The 17,457-nt window shown below is 59.1% G+C and overlaps 9 protein-coding genes across 9 annotated transcripts; 4 read left to right on the top strand and 5 right to left on the bottom strand.

Annotated features, from left to right (window-relative positions):
- Window positions 1–38: 38 nt before the first annotated feature.
- On the bottom strand, window positions 39–2,000 carry ACA1_036950 (R3H domain containing protein; the record flags this gene model as incomplete). Its single annotated transcript, XM_004340872.1, has 2 exons — window positions 39–1,796; window positions 1,869–2,000. 2 exons carry the CDS (start codon window positions 1,998–2,000, stop codon window positions 39–41), a joined length of 1,890 nt encoding a protein of 629 aa, XP_004340920.1.
- Window positions 2,001–2,237: 237 nt separating this feature from the next.
- Window positions 2,238–4,198, bottom strand: ACA1_036940 (uncharacterized protein; the record flags this gene model as incomplete). The annotated part of the gene is made up of 2 exons (XM_004340871.1): window positions 2,238–2,961; window positions 3,084–4,198. 2 exons carry the CDS (start codon window positions 4,196–4,198, stop codon window positions 2,238–2,240), a joined length of 1,839 nt encoding a protein of 612 aa, XP_004340919.1.
- Window positions 4,199–4,591: 393 nt separating this feature from the next.
- Window positions 4,592–6,116, top strand: ACA1_036930 (dehydrodolichyl diphosphate synthase; the record flags this gene model as incomplete). The annotated part of the gene is made up of 7 exons (XM_004340870.1): window positions 4,592–4,828; window positions 4,903–5,045; window positions 5,131–5,255; window positions 5,356–5,416; window positions 5,487–5,601; window positions 5,690–5,797; window positions 5,880–6,116. 7 exons carry the CDS (start codon window positions 4,592–4,594, stop codon window positions 6,114–6,116), a joined length of 1,026 nt encoding a protein of 341 aa, XP_004340918.1.
- Window positions 6,117–6,820: 704 nt separating this feature from the next.
- On the top strand, window positions 6,821–9,546 carry ACA1_036920 (rhodaneselike domain containing protein; the record flags this gene model as incomplete). Its single annotated transcript, XM_004340869.1, has 9 exons — window positions 6,821–7,487; window positions 7,608–7,971; window positions 8,106–8,214; window positions 8,283–8,477; window positions 8,586–8,657; window positions 8,750–8,848; window positions 8,948–9,075; window positions 9,192–9,303; window positions 9,388–9,546. The coding sequence occupies 9 exons, from the start codon at window positions 6,821–6,823 to the stop codon at window positions 9,544–9,546; spliced, it is 1,905 nt and encodes a 634-aa protein (XP_004340917.1).
- Window positions 9,547–10,232: 686 nt separating this feature from the next.
- ACA1_036910 (SAM domain (Sterile alpha motif) domain containing protein) lies at window positions 10,233–11,332 on the bottom strand (the record flags this gene model as incomplete). The annotated part of the gene is made up of 3 exons (XM_004340868.1): window positions 10,233–10,358; window positions 10,551–11,016; window positions 11,148–11,332. The coding sequence occupies 3 exons, from the start codon at window positions 11,330–11,332 to the stop codon at window positions 10,233–10,235; spliced, it is 777 nt and encodes a 258-aa protein (XP_004340916.1).
- A 320-nt stretch (window positions 11,333–11,652) lies between these two features.
- Window positions 11,653–13,480, bottom strand: ACA1_036900 (UDPglucose pyrophosphorylase 2 isoform, putative; the record flags this gene model as incomplete). Its single annotated transcript, XM_004340867.1, has 4 exons — window positions 11,653–11,820; window positions 11,908–12,470; window positions 12,547–12,880; window positions 13,004–13,480. 4 exons carry the CDS (start codon window positions 13,478–13,480, stop codon window positions 11,653–11,655), a joined length of 1,542 nt encoding a protein of 513 aa, XP_004340915.1.
- A 426-nt stretch (window positions 13,481–13,906) lies between these two features.
- ACA1_036890 (Ras subfamily protein) lies at window positions 13,907–15,134 on the bottom strand (the record flags this gene model as incomplete). The annotated part of the gene is made up of 8 exons (XM_004340866.1): window positions 13,907–14,032; window positions 14,108–14,206; window positions 14,297–14,385; window positions 14,474–14,510; window positions 14,650–14,714; window positions 14,777–14,819; window positions 14,905–14,977; window positions 15,043–15,134. 8 exons carry the CDS (start codon window positions 15,132–15,134, stop codon window positions 13,907–13,909), a joined length of 624 nt encoding a protein of 207 aa, XP_004340914.1.
- A 348-nt stretch (window positions 15,135–15,482) lies between these two features.
- On the top strand, window positions 15,483–16,880 carry ACA1_036880 (uncharacterized protein; the record flags this gene model as incomplete). Its single annotated transcript, XM_004340865.1, has 5 exons — window positions 15,483–15,636; window positions 15,710–16,033; window positions 16,123–16,322; window positions 16,400–16,627; window positions 16,707–16,880. The coding sequence occupies 5 exons, from the start codon at window positions 15,483–15,485 to the stop codon at window positions 16,878–16,880; spliced, it is 1,080 nt and encodes a 359-aa protein (XP_004340913.1).
- A 286-nt stretch (window positions 16,881–17,166) lies between these two features.
- Window positions 17,167–17,456, top strand: ACA1_036870 (uncharacterized protein; the record flags this gene model as incomplete). Its single annotated transcript, XM_004340864.1, has 1 exon — window positions 17,167–17,456. A coding segment is annotated over one exon (290 nt), but the record flags the coding sequence as incomplete, so codon positions are not given.
- Window position 17,457: the final 1 nt, after the last annotated feature.

The raw sequence follows: 17,457 nt of genomic DNA, 5'->3' as shown, positions 1-17,457 counted from the left end.
TCAAGAGGGCTCCAACAAGGGAAACAGCAAGTTGCTCATCAGAAGCGGGTGTTTTCGCAGACCTCGCACTTGCCGGCGGAGGGCGGGTTGAGGAACGTGCAGTGCGCGCACGACCACTGCTGAGCGCTCGGTGCAGCGGCCGCGTGGTGCGGGCCTCGAGGCTGTGGCTCGTCGGCATGAGAGGCAACGACCGCGTTCCACACGTTGGGCGTCGAGGCCTTGGTCGCGGCGGCGGGACGAGCGTCGTCGGTCTGTGCGTCGTCGGCCAACTCCTCCCAGTCGGCGGGAGCCGCTTCAGCACCGACGTCGGAGGAGGGCACGTCGTCGGGGGTGACGCCGTCGACGGAGGCGGCGGGCGAGGACAGGAGAACGGAGAAGGCGTTGGGTGCGGCGAAGGAGGCGGGCGCCGCGAGTCCAGGGGGGAGAGACGGCTTGGCGCCGGCGATGGTGGTGGTGTCGGTCGTCTTCTTCGCTGGCTTGCTGTCCTTGGCCGCGGTGGTAGACGACGACGAGGTGGACGATGACGACGTGGAGGAGGAAGAAGCGCTTTCTCCCTTTACCATGGTCCTCGACCTGAGCCAGGAAGTCTTGGGACCCTCGTAGGGCCGGATCTTGAACGTGCCGTCGGTCTGGAGAGAGGAGAGGGCGGCCTGGTACTGCTGTACGTTGGAGAAGATGGCGAGAGCGTTGGCATCGTCGAGCCACTTGAGGACGTACTCGCCGGAGAAGCGCGAGAGGAAGGTGGCCAGATGCTCGGTGGTGATGATCGGCGACAGGTTGTAGATCTGAAGCACGCAGTCGGTCGCGTCGCCGATGTCCATGTCGAACGCCGAACCGAGCGCGGGCGCGGTGGTAGCCACCTTGGGCAGGCGGCCGGACGCCATCAGGGTCGAGAGTAGGGCGAAGGGCGGGATGCGCGAGTCGTTCTTCTTCATCACGACCACGTTCCGCAGCGGCTCCGGATCGTAGGAGATGGCGTCGAGGCGATACCAACGCGCGAGCTCGTGGATGAGCGCACGCTGCAGCACCTTCATCGGCGGGAACGAGTGTCGGATGCCGCTGGGCGCGAGGATGAGCTTCTTGAACTCCTCCTCCACCTTCTGCACAAACTTGACGGTGTTGTTCCGAGCAGCGGAGAGCAGCTCCTCGGTGAACACGGGCGCCTCCTTCTCCTTCGAGCCGGCCACGTTGAATGCCTCGTCGATCCGCTGGTTGCGCTTCTCGCGTTCGCACATTTCGTCGCACGAGAGCTGTCGCTTGTCTTCGCGCTTGGAGGCGTCGAACGAGTCGTCTTCGTCTTTCTCCTTGCCGGCGTCGTGCTCAGCCGCTGGCCCGCCGCGTAGGCAGAGCACCTCCATCGACCGGCGCTTGCACGGGCACGTGATGCGGACCATTTGGCGGCACTGCACCACGGGGCAGGGCTGGCCAGGGTGGCACAGGGCGGTGCAGTTGTGCGCGCAGTGCTTGAGAGGCCGACCGCACTTCTGTCCGCAGGAGACGAGCTCGGGCTCGGCTTCGGACTGCTTCTCCTCGGTCTCTTCCCACGCCGGCTCGTCCTGTTCCTTTTCTTTCTCCTTGTTCTTCTTGCCCTTCTTGTTTTTGTCCTTGGAGCTGCTGGCCGCGGTCTCGGCCTCCTTGGGCACGACGCAGGGAGCCTTGTGGCAGATCCGAGCGCACTTGTGCTGTCCGCAGGGCATGGGCTTGCCGCAGGGGCTGCCACAGGAGACGTCCTTCACGTGGCACGGCACGTGGTTGCGCAGTTCGTGGTTGCCCATGCACCACTTCTCAACGAGAACCTGAATGGCAAACGTGATGAGAAGTTAAATTGGTGAAACGGGCAAGATAAATAGGTAAGATGAGATGAGTACCGTGCAAGGAGGGCAGGGTTCGTTGTCTCTGTGGCAGGCGTGGTACGGCAGAGCGTGACCGCACGGCGAGGGTCGGACGCACGGGTGGTTGCACTCAGGCGGCGGGGTGCTGCACGGAATGGGTGGCACCATGACGGTCTTTCCGCAGTGGCACGCGAGTTCGTCGAAGGAGGCCTCCAGGCACGGCGGGCAACGACCCTTGTGACACAAGCGCTGTTGGTGTGCGCAACGGAGAGGTCAGTCAGCCACTGAAATGCCGATGTGCACGGAAAGATGTCAAAGGAGGGAAAGCATACCCCGCAGCGGTGCTTCCCGCACTTAAGCGGCTTGTTGCAGGGGATCTTGCATATGTGCTCGTCGGCGAGGGGGTCACCGGCCGCCGTACAGCACTTGGTGTTGCAGCGATGTCGGCCGCAGGAGCGAGTGACGGAGCAGGCCACGTCGCAGAGCACCGGCGCCTTGTCGGTAGAGTCCGTGGCGTTGAGCGGGAAGGCTTGCAGGCAGGGGATCCGCTTGGTGTTGAGCTTGCAGCGACATGGCATGTCGACGGTCCCCTTGCAGGGCGGACAGTCGCCAACGTGGCAGTTCTTGGTGCACGAGTGAACGCCGCAATGGAGCTTCTTCTCGCACTTCTTCGTGCACGTGGGGATCGGGTCGAGGCAGCTGGTACGCGGGGCGACGAGGAACAAGATGTCGGTCTTGCCGCACGCGCACTTCTTGACGCGCTTGGGCAGCAGCGCGCACTCGTCGCAAGGACCGGTATGGCAGACGCGCTGGCAGGTGTGGTTGCCGCAGGCTAGCTTCTGGCCGCAGATGGAGCCGCACGTGAAGTGTCGCGTCTCGCCGCTCGCCTTGTCCTCGACCTCGGTGCCGCACGTACGCTCCTCCTCGGTCTTGCCGCAGTAGCATTTCATCGGAAGTTGCTTGGTGCACTTCTGGCACGGCCCAGGATGGCAGGGCTCCTCGCACCTGTGCTTCCGGCAGTTTAGCGGCCGGTCGCACAGCTCGCCGCAGCTTCGGCCGGGATCGGTTTCGCCGCACCGGGTGCGATACTCCTCGTTTCCGCACCAGCAGTACTTCACCGGACCCGTCGCTGAACACGGTGGGCACGGGCCGGGGTGGCATGGCCTACCATAAAGGATAGGCGTCATCAGCATGTTGCAATCTCGGCGTAGAGAGACACGGCAGCCACAAGCAAAGCAAGAAGGTACGTACAAGTTGCACGGATGTGGACAGTCGGTGCCGGCACGCATGCGGCCGCAGAGGTCGCCGCAGCTGTGGGGAGTGATGTAGGGGTTGAACTCGGGGTTGGCGTACTTGCCGCAGAAGCACCGCGATACGGGTGGACCCTCGTGCTGTCGATGGGTCTTGTTGCAGTGCGGGCAACGCCACCCGTCAGCCGGCGGCTTCTGTGGGAGGATGCCTTGAGGAACCTGCCGAGCCTCCTCGAGCGAGTTCTTGCTCCACTTGGAGATGCAGTCCAGGTGGAACAGCGCGTAGCACTCTTCGCAGTGCCAGATCGATTGGCGTCGACGGACGTTGTTCATGCAGATCATGCACTCGTAGGAATCGTTGAGCAGACCTGCGAGCAGCTCCTCTGCCAGGTCAGTCATCTCGCCATGAGCCGCCGTGGTCGCGACCCGAGCGTGGGCATGGGCGTAGTTGTCATGGTGATGCCGGTGCTCCTTCTGCTGGCTCCTCCCTCCTCGCTGCTGCTGGCCTCGTTCGTTGCGTCGCTCTCCTCGCTGGTTACGGTCTCGAGCGTCCTGCCGTTCGTTGCCGTTCCTTCGCGCCTCGTCTCGCCTCTCGCCTCCTCTTGCATTCCCTCTCGCCGGTGCAGCTGCAACCGCCTCACTACCGCCAGCCTCGGGCTCGTGCGGAGGGAGGTGGCTATCGATTACCACTTCCTGAGGGGGAGAATCTCTTCGCCCGCGGCTGCGCTGATTGGTTCGCTGGCCATCTCTTCGGCCACGCGGCGGTGCTCCCTCCGCAGCGCTTCGCTCTTGCCCACCGCGCCGCGGTCCTCGAATACCTCTGCCGTTCTCATTCCGCCTCGATGCCTGCTGCGTGCTGCCTGTGGCTTGGAGCTCGGCCTGAATGGAAGGATCGATCACGTGGGGTGGAGGAAGTGGCAGGAAGTCGAGAGGATTGTCGAACGGCGCATTGGATGCGAAGGGGTCGACGGCGGAAGTGGGCTGCTGGTTCGGGTTCCTCTGCTTGGGAACGAACACCTTCTCGGTGTAGCGCACTCGATTACCTCCGCCTCTACGTTGACCTCTCGAGCCTCCTGTGGTGCCCTGAGCGTGGGTACCTGCCTCTACTTGCTCCATTCTCTCCCGATTCGGACGCGTCTCGATTGTTGTTTCGTTGTGGCCCTGCGTCTCGTCGCTTGCTTTCCTATCGATCTCTGATTCTCTTGACCCTCCTATCTTCTCTCCGATTGATGGTACTTGTACTTGTCCTACGAAGATTCTCTCCGCCGTGTCGCGGTTTCGCGTCGAGTAGTGAGAACGGCGAAGATGCACGAGGGTTCGGCTTTTTGTTTGCCTTCTTGTCTTTTTCCATCCATTCCTGTCCTCTTTTCCAGGCCTTTTATTCGCTTCCGCGAACTTTCAATCGCATACTTTGCATTCCAGCTCGGAATTTGACGCAGCAGATGACGTGTCAGACAAAACACATCAAAAGAAGGCTCCAATCTTCATCTGCCGCCACAATCCATTGGGATGGACACTACGACGGAGCGATACGATGAACTCAAGAATGACAAGACGCGAGCCGACGGGAGCCTGCCGCGACCTTGGTACGAGTTGTGGACTCGTAAATTTTTCAACGCCGTCCTTGCCTGTGGCCCATTGCCGAAGCACATCGGCTTCATCATGGACGGAAACCGAAGATTCGCGCAAAAGAAGTCAATGGAGAAGATCGTAGGACATACAATGGGATTCAACAAACTGAAAGAGGTACATCACATTCTCGTTGCTTCGCGTCTTCAAACCATACAGACCCACCCCATGGTGGACACCACTGGGAGCAGGCGCTCGAGTGGTGTCTCGAGCTGGGCGTGGAAGTGGTGACGGTCTACGCGTTTTCGATGGAGAACTTCAAAAGGAGTCCAGAGGAAGTGAGCGCGCTGATGCGACTCGCGGCAGAGAAGTTCGAGGAGCTTCTCAACCAAGAGTGCGTCCCTCCTCACCGCCATCGAACCACTGTGCTGCACGCCCACGCCACCTTCGCTTGGCGCTGATGATGCTGCTGCCTTCAGGGACATCATACACAAACACGGCGTGTCGATCCGAGTGCTTGGGGACATTTCTCTAGTGCCCGACTACCTGCAGCATTCGATGGCGACGGCAATCCACAACACACGAAACAACTCCAAGTACCTGGGTCCCTCTGGATCCTCTTGGTGCTTGATTTTGGTCGTCTGATAGCCGTGTACTGTGCAGAGCCGTGTTGAATGTGTGCTTCTCCTACATAGCGCGCGCAGAGATGGTGACTGCCGCCCAGACCCTCTCTGCCGGTGTCCAGGAGGGCCTCATCAACGTTGAGTACTTTTCCGCAATCCCATCTCCCCGTTTTTTCCTGCTTGATGATGCTGACATGATTGACTGTACGCAGGGACATCAACGGCGATCTGCTGGAGGAGTGCATGTACACGTCCGGATGTCCGCCGCTGGACATCCTCATCCGCACCTCCGGCGAGAAGAGGCTGAGCGATTTTCTTCTGTGGCAGGTACGTAAACGTGCACGGTCCTTTCTTTTTGGTTTAGGCCACTGGTAACCAATATTGCACCACAATGCTGTTCGCTGTGACTGTACAGTCTGCGCATTGTTGCCTCTCCTTTGTGGACGTGCTGTGGCCGGAGTTTTCGGCGTGGGATCTGTATCGAACCATACTCTTCTACCAACAGAACCACGCGCACATCAAGGTACGCGAACAAGTGCGTGGGTTGTTCCTGATTTCCTAACTCTCAAGACCCGGGTCCATCGCGACCTATCTTGACCTCACAGGAGCGTCGAGAGGCGTACGAGCGAACCAAGCGGCAGAGCCAAAAGGAACTCGACCTGCACGAACTGCAGAAGGGCAGCGGCGGTATCGCCTCTCTCCACGGAGCGCTGGAGAAGGTCGAGGCCGAACGCGTCCAGCGAACGCAGCACTTCCTAGGCGTTGCTAGACAGCGCCAGAGTGACCTTATCGCGGGCTTGTGCACTCAGGAAGAGGCGCTCCGACAACAGGAAAGGAACTGAGCGCCTAAGACCAGCTACACGCGTTATCGAATCTAACACGCGAGGTTAGCATAGACTTGCCTTTCTTGGTTGTGGATCTCGAGCCGTGCCAAAAGGAAGGTGGGCGCTGATGAGGCAAGAAAAAGGTTTCTTTTCGGCTTGGCGCCAAAACTTTGCAACAGACATCATAGAAACGAGGGCAACACAATTTCCACCTCGGCAATACCACGTCGCCCCAAACCAAAACCTCGACGGCGCGTTTGTGCAAGACCCCCACACGAGACGAGGTGAGGGTGGATCCGCCCCCTTCGACACAAACTACCACAGAGCGTGACATCTGAGGTGCATCGGGACTTTTTCCGCATCTTGGTCTCGATTTCTTCCCGCATTTGCGCCCCCCGCGTGTGCATTTGATCGATTGGGTCCGCTTGAATCGATTGAAGATCGTCCAGCACCCGGGAACGCCAGAAGTCGAGATTGATCGTGGCACCATGAGCCACATGGAGTTCGAGGAAGCGTCTGCAGAGATACAACAGATGGGACTCGGTCGCAGCAGATCGTTGGCCCGACCAACGCGGCCGCGAACGCGCGCGGCATCGCCATCAACAGAGCTTCTCACACTTACCCGGACCCTGGGTGCTACTCACTTGGTGAGTCCTTGCGTGTCGCCTCGCCGCGTCCGATCCGCGGCAGACGATTGCCCTTCGGATGGGGGCGAGTACTCGATGGAAGAGTACGAAGACTTCTCGTGCCCCGAGTCCTTCGATGACGATGTCACCATCAGCGGCCCGGCCTCGCGTTACTGCGTGTCCCTACTGCACGACGACGAAGACTCGAGCAGCGGGGATGAGCACCTCTACTACGCGCCATCATCGCCGATGAAGAGGGCCACCCTGCATCCTCAGCACCTCGGGGCGGCCAAGAGCAGCCTGGGGCGTCGCTCGCGTTCGGAGGACCAGCTACCACGCATCTCCATCGACGCAGTGCCTCAATCCTCGTTCACATCTGCGCCCTCGCCGAGCGGCCAACAGCAATGGGACGACGCCTTGCGCGAGATAAGCGGCGAGATCCCTCCCGACCACATTCGTAACAAGCTTCGATCGAATTCCTTCTCACGCGACGATGCGACGCTGTGCCTCGGCCAGACGAGTTCCTCTGCCGCGTTCGAACGCGACAAGGAGAACCACTCCAACTTCCGGAACGGTGGTAGCGGGCTGGGCTTGCCAGGTGATGGCTCGTCAGCCGGCACGATGATCACGGTGGGCATTCCACGGCACCACAGCAGCCTTCGAGTTGCCACCGACCGCGCCCACAACAGTCCCATCGCCTCGCGACGCGCCAAGTCCGTACCCGTCCGCCCCACGCTTCCGGAACTCAGGCTCGAGGGCTCTGGTTCGTACCTCACCGGCTCTCCCCTCCCTCCCTACCTTCTTCTTCATGCTCGCTGTCAGCGTTCTCACTCGCCTTCCGGTTTTCCAGCATCTTCTTTGTCGTCCTCTTCGGGCGAGGCAGCACCTTCGCCCATGCGCGTGTCGTCCGCGCCGTCCATCTCGTTCTCCGCCACCGCCACCGCCACCACATCCGGATTCGGATCCGGGTCGCTCCCCCTCAACAAGCGCCTGACACCGAAGAGCACCCTGCACTGCTCGCTCAATCTGTCCCCGCGCGTGAGCCGACGCAGCGACGCCTCGGCCTTCCACTCGCCCGCGCGCCAGGGCTCCAAGTCGCGCGGCTGTCGCGCCTTTCGATCGCTCTTGCCTCTCACCGGCCAGCCCTCGCCCGCCCGACCGTCATCCACGCCCCCCATCATGCCCTTTGCCCTCAACGAACCTCTCGATAGCATGGCCCCCTTCTCCAAGTCGGAGCCTCTCCTGCCGTCGGCTGATCACGCCAGCTTTGGACCCATGGAGGCACGGAACCCCCCCCCCCGGCCGATACGCTGCACATGTACATCGCGTTAAATTCCTCACTGCTAACCATACGTTCTCTTTCGCTCTCTTAGCTCGCCAGCCCCAATAAGACGAGCGTGTGCTCGCCAACCCCGGTTCCGCAGAGTCCCTTCCAGGCGCTTCGAATCCGATCGGTCAGCTTGTCCAACCTGCACGCCGCCTGGTCGATGGTATGCGCCCAATCGAATCCTCTGGCGGTCTCACGGGCCACTCACACGTGCATTGATCGATAATCAAGGAGTTGAACCAGACGGGCACCTTCCCCGTGGGACCCCGCAGGGGAGGCCGGGGGCAGCTCGCCCCTCCCGACCACCAGAGCGAAGGCGCAGAGGCGGGCGAGGACGAAGACGAGCAACCTTCGAAGAGGAAGAGGGGCATCAGCAAGTCCCCTGCTCGAATGGCCTTCTCCTGCTCTTCCCTCTCGGACATCACGGTAGCGCCCCTTCCTTCCCCTTTCCTCCTTCTGTGTCGACGATGCTGCTGCAGCGGCATGCCCACCCTCTTACACCGCGTGTGTTTCCTCCGCCATTCATTCATACAGGAATGGTATCAGAAGCCGGTGCTCCCCATCGTGTCCGACTCCTCGCTCCTTGACGCCATTTCTGCCGAAACGGTACCAACAAAAGCCTTTCCCTCCCCCCCATTGCGAAGGCCTTTTTCTTGGCCTAACCATCAACCGGGCCGGCCGATCAATCGCAATTGCAGGTGATGAAGGTCCTGGCCGGGCAGTACTCCAGCTTCTTTACCGAAGTCATCATTGTCGATTGCCGGTATCCGTACGAGTACGAGGGCGGTCACATCGAGGTACGATATATATATATGTCGCTGCTCGCCGTTGGTCGTGGGCCACTCAGCGTTTTTGGTGGCTCACTTCTGACCCTTTTGCCTGCCCACGGTCTCCAGGGCGCGATCAACTTGCCTCTGCTCGAATCCATCGAGGAGAGATTCCCGGTGGACCGCGACCTGCCCGACCGGGACAAGACGATCATCATCTTCCACTGCGAGTTTTCGTCCAAGCGAGGCCCTGCAGGGTACGTGCGAAAACAGCTACAGCGTGCACACCCTGCGTACACCAATCTTACCTCCCCCCCAACTCTGCTGTGCTGCGCACCACACACACACAACACAACACACACTGTAGGATCAGGCACCTGCGGGGGTTGGACCGTGAGGCCAACATCGACAGGCACCCCAAGACCTGCTACCCTCACGTGTACCTACTTCGCGGCGGCTACAAAGAGTTTTTCGAGAAGGGCAAGGTAATGAACTGTCGCCTTCACCTGGTGACGAGGCTCGTTCGCGATCTGATCTGATCTGATCTGGAAACGCGCATGGCTTTGCAGAGTGAACACTGCACGCCGCCGCAGTATCGCACGATGCAGGATCCCGAATACAAGACGGAGCTGCAGAAGTGGAACACGCTGGTCAAGAAGAGGAGCTGGAAGAAGCAGAAGAGTCAGTCCATCTCCTGCTTCTCCACCATCACCGGCAGGCCCGTGTAAAAGCTACATCTCACCTTCCGCCCTCGCATCGCCTTCCTCCTCCTTCCTCCTTTCTTTTTTCTTCACCTCGACAACCACTTCATCTCTGCTCCCACCTCTTCGCACGTTGTTCGACTCCCTCGAGACCGAGAGATCGAGCCTCGACCAGCCGACCAACCTGCGATCTTGTATGATGACTCTTCCTCTCTGCTCTCCTCTACTCCCTCGACATCGATCGACGTCCGGCCTCGGCCTCTGTTCGTCTTCTTCGTCTTCTTCTACTACTACGACTTCCTCCTCCTCAACCACATCGACTTTTTTTTTATTTATGACGTGCTGACAGCACGACGCCCGCACGCGCACGACGAGACGCAACACCACGTCCCTCGTTCCATCAACAACGTCACCACTGTCATCAGCACCCGGCTGCTGTTACACACACACACCGATGGGCTGCGCGCCACCCAAACGACTCCCAGCACTTCGAACAAACACCTTCGCGCACGGAGACAACGCGTACGAATAATAATAAGTTATCTTTCCTCATATTCGATTTTGCGAATAATAATGATAATCACAAAAACAAGTGAATAATAAATCAACATGTTATTGTTGGTTGCCATAGAAAGTGGTTCGCAGTTGTGTGTTGTGTTTATTATTGTATATCGGCCATTGTGCGCTACACACTTGCCGCAAGGGGCTGATGATCAGGCGGTCTGGCTGTCGAGAGGCGGCGGCTGGACGGGCTGCACCTGTTGTGGTTGCTGCTGCTGCTGCTGTGATGGTTGCTGCTGGTGCTGGACCTGAGGTTGCTGAGGGTGATGCTGCGGGTGCTGTAGTTGCAAGGGCTGCGGCCTGAAGTTGGTGTTGGTGTTGATGCGATGCTGGTGGTGGTACGGGTGTTGGAGGTGAAGCTGGTGCTGTTGGTGGGTGGCCTCGGGAGGGGGCACGACCAGGGTCTGCCCGTTCTCCATCAGCACCACGTCGCTGGCCGAGACGTTGAGATCCACCCCGTTGGCGATGACGTCGCCCTCCTCCTCCTCTTCCTCGTTGCGCACCTTCTTCTCCCTTCGCTTCTCCTCCTTCTCGTCGTCTCGCTTGCGCTTGCGTTCCTCCTCCTCCCGCCGTCGCTGCTCCTTCTCCTCCTCCTTGAGCTCGGGGTGGGCTCTCCGGTGGCGTGTGGGGCAGGTGGCAAACGACGTGCAGCGCACCGTGCAGTGGCCGTGGCACGTCTTCTTCCACTGATGGCACTTGCCGCACCGCATTGGGCCGCGCTTCTTCTTCGAGTTTGGCGAGAGGGCATCGTCGTCCATGTCGACGGGCGAGCCCACGAGGCCGTGCGGCATGGCGCCGTACGGGGAGCCGGCGTGCTGTGGGGTGAGATGCGGATGCGGGAGCGGTGAGGGCGGGAGGGTCGTGGCCAGCCTCTGGATCGCGCGCACCAGACGACGCCGAGCGCCCAGCTGCGAAATGCCAATCGCCTCAGCATCTCTGCCGAGAATAGATATGTTTCATGAGTGTCAATGGGATGAGAGGGCACTCGATCGAAGTGGGATGCTCCTGATTCAAAGTCATCTTGGCTACTATGAAGGAAGCAAATCAAAAATGGAGAGGAGCTGTACGCTTCGGTGATTGTGGAGATGGAATCGATGTCTATGAAGCCCGCCTCACGAAGGAATGGCACGAATTCATTGAGATTGTTGGATGAGAGCCATGCTTCCGCCTCGGGCGAAAGTACGGGCGGCGGCAGGGAAAGAGCAGCCGAAGGCGTGCTGGGCGAGTTGTTAGACAGTTGTTGGTCAGCCATAGAACGCGAATCTCAAAACCAAATCGAAAGACGTTTGACCCCGTTTCGAACCTCTTCTCCAAAGTTTACGTTGGGCCCAGTGACCCTGTTCGATACCCGCCACAGCCAGACACTCTATTTTATTGTTTCATTTCCTTTTGATTCATTTTTATATTTCTTTCTGTATTTTTTGTGCGCCACCGGGGGTGAAGATGAGAGCGAAGTCAAAACCCTCTTTATGAAACACACGGCTCGGTGCTGTTAGTGTGTCGTGGGAGGTGTGCGGTGTGGTGGCGGTGTGATGGTTCGGCCGAACGTTCGAGCTCTCTCTTGCGTTGCGTTTAGTGGTCGAGGATCCTGAGGTTGCCAGAGACCACCTTGTTCTCGAGAACGGCGCCGTCGGGAATGTCGATCCGCGAGCCGTGGTTGGCCACGATGATGACAGTGCCGGCCAGCGCAACGCCCGCGCCAAAGGTCACGTCGCCAGAGACGGTCAAGTGATCGAGTTCCTGTAGAAGAGGAAGAAGGAATTCAGAGCGTGTGGTGGAGTGGTGTGGCGGCCATGAGTGAGAACGGTGGAATTGCTCACGACGTACCAGCATGTCGGGGATGCCCTTGAAGCGCTTCTTGTACTGGTCGACCTTGTTGAAGTGCTCGCCGAGCTTGACGAAGGGCACGGTGGTGAACTGCCTGGCGGGGTTCATGACGAGGGAGCCGTTGGAGAGGGAGTAGAGGTTGGACTGCACGACGAAGAGATCGGAGCAGCTCTTGACGGGCAAGAAGCGCGAGCGCGGCACGTTGACGCCCTGGGCCTGCTGGAAGTACTGCATCGCAGCACCGGCGGCGCGCTCGAGCTGGATGACGCTGGCACCGTTGACGGACTTCTGGTTCTGGATGATGTCCATGTCCTCGAGGACCTTGCTGTCGATGAGGCGCTTGATGGCGTCGAGGCGGATCCACAAGTTGTTGGTGTTGAAGATCTTGAACTTCTTGATGGACTTGAACTCGTCGACCTTGTTCTCCGGCACCTGGGCGATCTCGAGCAGCTTGGGCTTGCCCTCGTAGTCGATGAGGGTACCACCCTTGATGTCGGCCCTGGTCTTGTCGGTCACCTCCATTATGAACTCGTTGTTGGTCTCCACCATGTGCTTCAAAATGTCTGCACGTAAGGTGAACAAGAGCGTACGTGAGCAACGACTGGCCATGTTTGTTGCGCGCAAGAGCGTGGAACGTACTGACGTCGACGGTGGCGCCCAAGTTGTCAACGTTGGAGATGAAGATGTACTCCTTGCCCTCGGCGAGGAACTTGTCGAGGAGGCCAGAGTTGATGAGAGCGGGGAAGACGTCGCCGTGGCCGGGAGGATACCAATCCTCGAGGGTGCCGTTGATGTCGTCGGGCAGGGGCAGAAGGGTTTCCCTGAAGATCCTCGGGTAGCGGCTCTGGTTGAAGGTCTCGATCTGGAGCTTGTGGTTCTGGTACTTGCGCAAGATCTTCTGCGTCATCTTGTGCGTGTTGAACGAGTTCATGAGCACGAGCGGCACGTTGGCGTTGTGCTTCTTGTTCAGGTACTGTGCACGGGCAAAGGCGACAAGCAAGTGGTCAGAACAAGCATTATGTGGATTTTACTTTCTCATCATTAACAAAGAGATTATGAGGGAAATGATGATGTAGAGTGCAAGATTTGGATGTACCTCAATCTGCTGGACAGTGAGATCGAGGAAGGTGTACTTGGAGTGCACTTCGATCGCCGACTTGGGACCGACACAGCCCATGGTGGTACCGAGGCCACCGTTGAGCTTGAGCACGACGAGCTTGTCGAGGTAGCTGCCCTTCTCTGCGTCGGGGACAGTCGGAAGCTCGGCGTAGGGAACGATCATGCCCTTCGGGGGCGGCTTGATCAGATTCCAATCGATGACCTGGCCGCGCTGCTTGAGGAACGCATTGAAGACGCCGGTGAAATCTTTGAGATCCTTGGCGAAGTTGACCTTGTCCTGAGCGCTGTAGACCTTGCCATCCTCGCTCTTGTGGGAATCGACCGACTCGATCAGGTTGTTAACCGCATTTTCGACCGCCTGTGTGATCGACTTCTTCGACGCCTTGTGGAATTCCCTCTGCGCGGCACCGTCCGACGCAGCGAGGGAAGAAGGGGATGCTGTAGGTGTGGCCATCATGTGTGTTATTGGTGTGTGGTGACTTGTCTCGTGCCGGTCAATCGCGCGTCGCGTACAAAGAAAGGGGAGATCGATCTTTAGATGAGTGATGCCGAAACTGCTGCGACAAGTGGCGACTGCGTCGTTCGTGACGAAGGTGAAGGAGCTGAAAGAAGCTGGTGGTGGACGCGAAGTGAAGAAGGGAAGAAGGAGTGGGGTGTAGTCCCAGTGGGACTCTGCCCAGTGGACAGCAGCAAGTATTTGTGTGGAAATTTCATGGGTAATAAACACGAAACAGCAAGAAGCAAGTTGGGCCAACGGGCTGCCAGTGTTTCTCTCAAATACCGCCACGCTACGCAGCAAGATGCGCTTCTTCGGCACTGTCACGTTTCGCGTGCGGGTTGGACTGGGCCGGGATCACCCTGGGGGTGTGCACAAGTGCGGTCAGGTCCGTCGCTTTCTTTTGGAATCGAGAATGTCGGTGGCAAGGGTGCCCAGACATCGGATCACGCTCGGCCGGTCAAGCGCTGAGCAGGTCAGCATTTTGAGGCCAAACTCCTCAGCGGCGGCCTGCGTTGGGCGGGCAGAGGTGAGTGACAACTTTGCGCCAGACACGCACCACTTGCAACAAAAATATGGTCTTACCTGTGCCTCCTCGTCTGACACCTTCCTCTTCTCCACAAGGTCGCTCTTGTTGCCCACCATCAACACCTCGACAGTGGACGACGCGTGTTTGCGCACCTCCTTGGAAGATCCACTCACAGAACGCCGTGATGTGATGAATGTCGATCATCTTCGGTATGAGCGAGCAAGAGTGGTCAAGAGCCGGCGTACCACGAGCCAAGAGTCTAGAGACGATAAAGACTGAGGTTCGGTCAAGTCAAACACCAGCAGCACCCCGTCCGCGTCGCGAAAGAAGGAACCTGGTCACACACCAACCACGAACACACGTTAGAGTGGGCGTGCCCATTTTAACAGAGAAAGCAATGCAGGCAAGGGCGGCGCAGGTACTGATGACGCTCCGGAATCGTTCTTGTCCAGCCGTGTCCTACAGCACACAGCGCATCTCAGCACTCACAGAGCCTTGCATGTTGTGAAGGTGGCGTGCCTGTACGTACCCACTACACCAATCATGTGAATAATGGCCAGTTCGCATTGCGCACCCTGCAGGCCGAGGCTAGACGTACCAGTTCGAGCTTTACGGTCTTGGCGAATGGCGGTGTGCCCACCTTGATGTCTTGTGATTTGAAGTCTGACACAAGTGGTTCACCATCAGAGATAAGCATCACCGGGATCGCGACGCCAACAACGTACCAACGCCAATGGTTGGTGGTCGGTCAGCCGAAAAGAGACCATCCTTGAAGCAAGACGTGACGAGTGTGAAGTTGTGAGTTGGGGGGGGGGCAAAAGCGAAAGAGATAAGCAGAAAGAACGAAGCGTACTGAGAACTGGAGCAGGATGGAGGTCTTGCCCACACCTCCGGCACCAACCAAAATAATCTTCACCTTTCCACCTCTGTCAAGAGTTCGGGAGGAGCATTAGCCACCACGCAACTGAAGTGGGCGGGCAGAGGCACGTACGAGGCTGACTCGTCAGAGCGTTCGTTTGTCATCTTGATTCCCGAGGAGCCCGGCGACCGCGTTTGCGCGCCCTTGCTGCCACAACCACCCATGATGTTCTCTTCTTCTGTTCGCTCTAAATATCAGCCCTTTAAACCTGCCGAAGAAGGTACGCCACGCAACATAACTCACCGACGACGGGCCGCAACTGCGCCGCAGCCGCTTGTTTTTGTTTGACGCATTTTACCACCCGTTATCTTTCAACTCCCTCACTTTTCCTACAAGCAGAGTGGCGCAGTGGAAGCGTGGTGGGCCCATAACCCACAGGTCGATGGATCGAAACCATCCTCTGCTAACTCCTTTTTTCCTTATGGCTCCAGTCCGCTTGTGATTTGCCACACGCTTAATCAATTTTAATTTAGTTCCGGTGGTCACGGTGTATTGTACTCTTATATCTCAAGATGCGGCACAGCGTGGTGCTTGTGGCGGTCTTCTTGTTGGGCTGCCTCTCGTCGCTTCCGCTGTCGGTGATCGGTATCCCCGAGGCGCATCGAATCAAAAGTGTGCCCTACCACCGTCAGCTGACCGAGTACTCCTGCGGGGCTGCTTCCTTTGGTCCCCCCCCCTTCCTTCTCGGCTCGTGTTTCGCTTGTATTCGAGTGCTGACGTCACCACACATTTCTTGCAGCGATGGCGATGGGGCACGCGACGGGGGAGGAGCTGGATCAGAGGGCCATCATGGACGTCCTGCGCACCTCCGAGGCCCTGGGCACGTTCAGCGGCGACATGGTGCGCGGTGGGCAGTTCAGCCACATGAGCGGGGCCCAGGGGCGCCAGTTCCCCGAGCAGGCGCCCACACGCGGGTGGGACTGCAAGAGGTGGCCCGACCAGCTGGGCCTTGGCGCCTTTGGCCATCGACGGATGACCTGTTGGCTCGACGAGCTCAAGGCCGCCATCGCACAGGACATTCCCGCCATCATTCTCATGGAGCTTGGCGACGTTCCGTTCGACGGTGTGTCTCGTGCGCCGCGTCCCCGTGGGGAGTCGTCAATGTAGTACTGACGCGTGTCGTGTGTGGTGTCGTGTGTCGTGTGAGTGCAGGGCACTACCGGGTGCTGGTGGGGTACGATGACCGGTCGCGCAGGGTGACGCTGCTCGACCCGTGGGACCGGGACGGCGTGCCGCGCGAGGTGGAGTACTCCTACGAGGTCTTCTGTGGGCTGTGGGCCTACGTCGAGCGCCTCGCCAACGCCACCTACCCGCCCAACTTTGCCGCCATCGTCGCGCCGTGGCGCATCCAGGTCCGTCTCTGTTTCGTGATGCGCATCGTCATGGGTGAGGTCGCACAATTTGTTGATTCTTGCGTTAATGAGAGCAGATCGAGCAACACAAGGAGGGCAACAACCTTGCCACGATGGTCGCCAGCATCACTTACACCTGCCCGGAGCCGTTCTGCCCCGTCACCGCCGGGGAGAAGGCGGTAGCAGCCTTCGTGGCCACGAACGTGACTGCCCGCATAACCCTGCCGCCCAACCTCCCGCTCAGCAAGGGCAGCCTCACGCTCGACCTCGGCACCCTCCAACCGGGCAGCACCGTACAGGCCAAGGTACGCTTCCCTTAATCGTGCACGATGCGGGCGTCCAACCACCACCACTTTGCTCACACGACGAGGGCCGCCGTCACAGTGGCAAGTGACGCGCATACCCTTTGCCAAGACGGGTCCTGTGGTGGTGGATGCCTGGGGCTTGATCAGTGGCTCGCTTCCCGCCGTTCCCAAGCTCAACTCCTCCACATCGCACTACCCGGCCTACACCTACGTGGACGCAATCGGCGGCTCAGGCACTCTTTCTCTCTTCTAGTTGTACCACCCAAACTGTTGCCAATTCCTTGTGACATCAAGTGGTAAAGCAAAAAGGAATTAGCAGAGGATGGTTTCGATCCATCGACCTGTGGGTTATGGGCCCACCACGCTTCCACTGCGCCACTCTGCTTACCGGCAACAATCGCAGACAAAGTCAGGGGCGAGCGGTGTAGGACTCCGCCGAACATGTAGCGGGGCCGATGATCCTATGGTGGTTCGCCGATATTCTTGCGGTGGTGCCTGGCGTCTGGCGTGGTGGCCAAAGGCCTTCTTGATAGCACAAGATGAAGCACATGACCCCACGCAGCCTGATGCCCAGCCGGCGAGCTGGTTCGTTGCTCCACACGACCTCACCCTCGTTTTCTCCCGCAACGCTGCTCTCCCTCCACCGGAGCAGCAGCTTCAGCCGAAGATGGAGCACCTTCAACAACGGGCTGGTCGAGGGCTTCCCCGGTGCTGTGGGCAACACCCCCCTCATCAAGTTGCGAGGATTGAGCGAGGAGACCGGGTGCGAGATCTTGGGCAAGGCCGAATTCATGAAGTACGCAACTCTTTTCCTCTCTTCATCAATTGAA

The sequence above is a fragment of the Acanthamoeba castellanii genome (assembly GCF_000313135.1).
Source record: "Acanthamoeba castellanii str. Neff unplaced genomic scaffold scf7180000084567, whole genome shotgun sequence".
NCBI classification, from domain to species: Eukaryota; Discosea; order Longamoebia; family Acanthamoebidae; genus Acanthamoeba; species Acanthamoeba castellanii.
The sequence above is the reverse complement of the archived record's forward strand: the minus strand, read 5'-3'. Positions and strand labels throughout refer to the sequence as shown.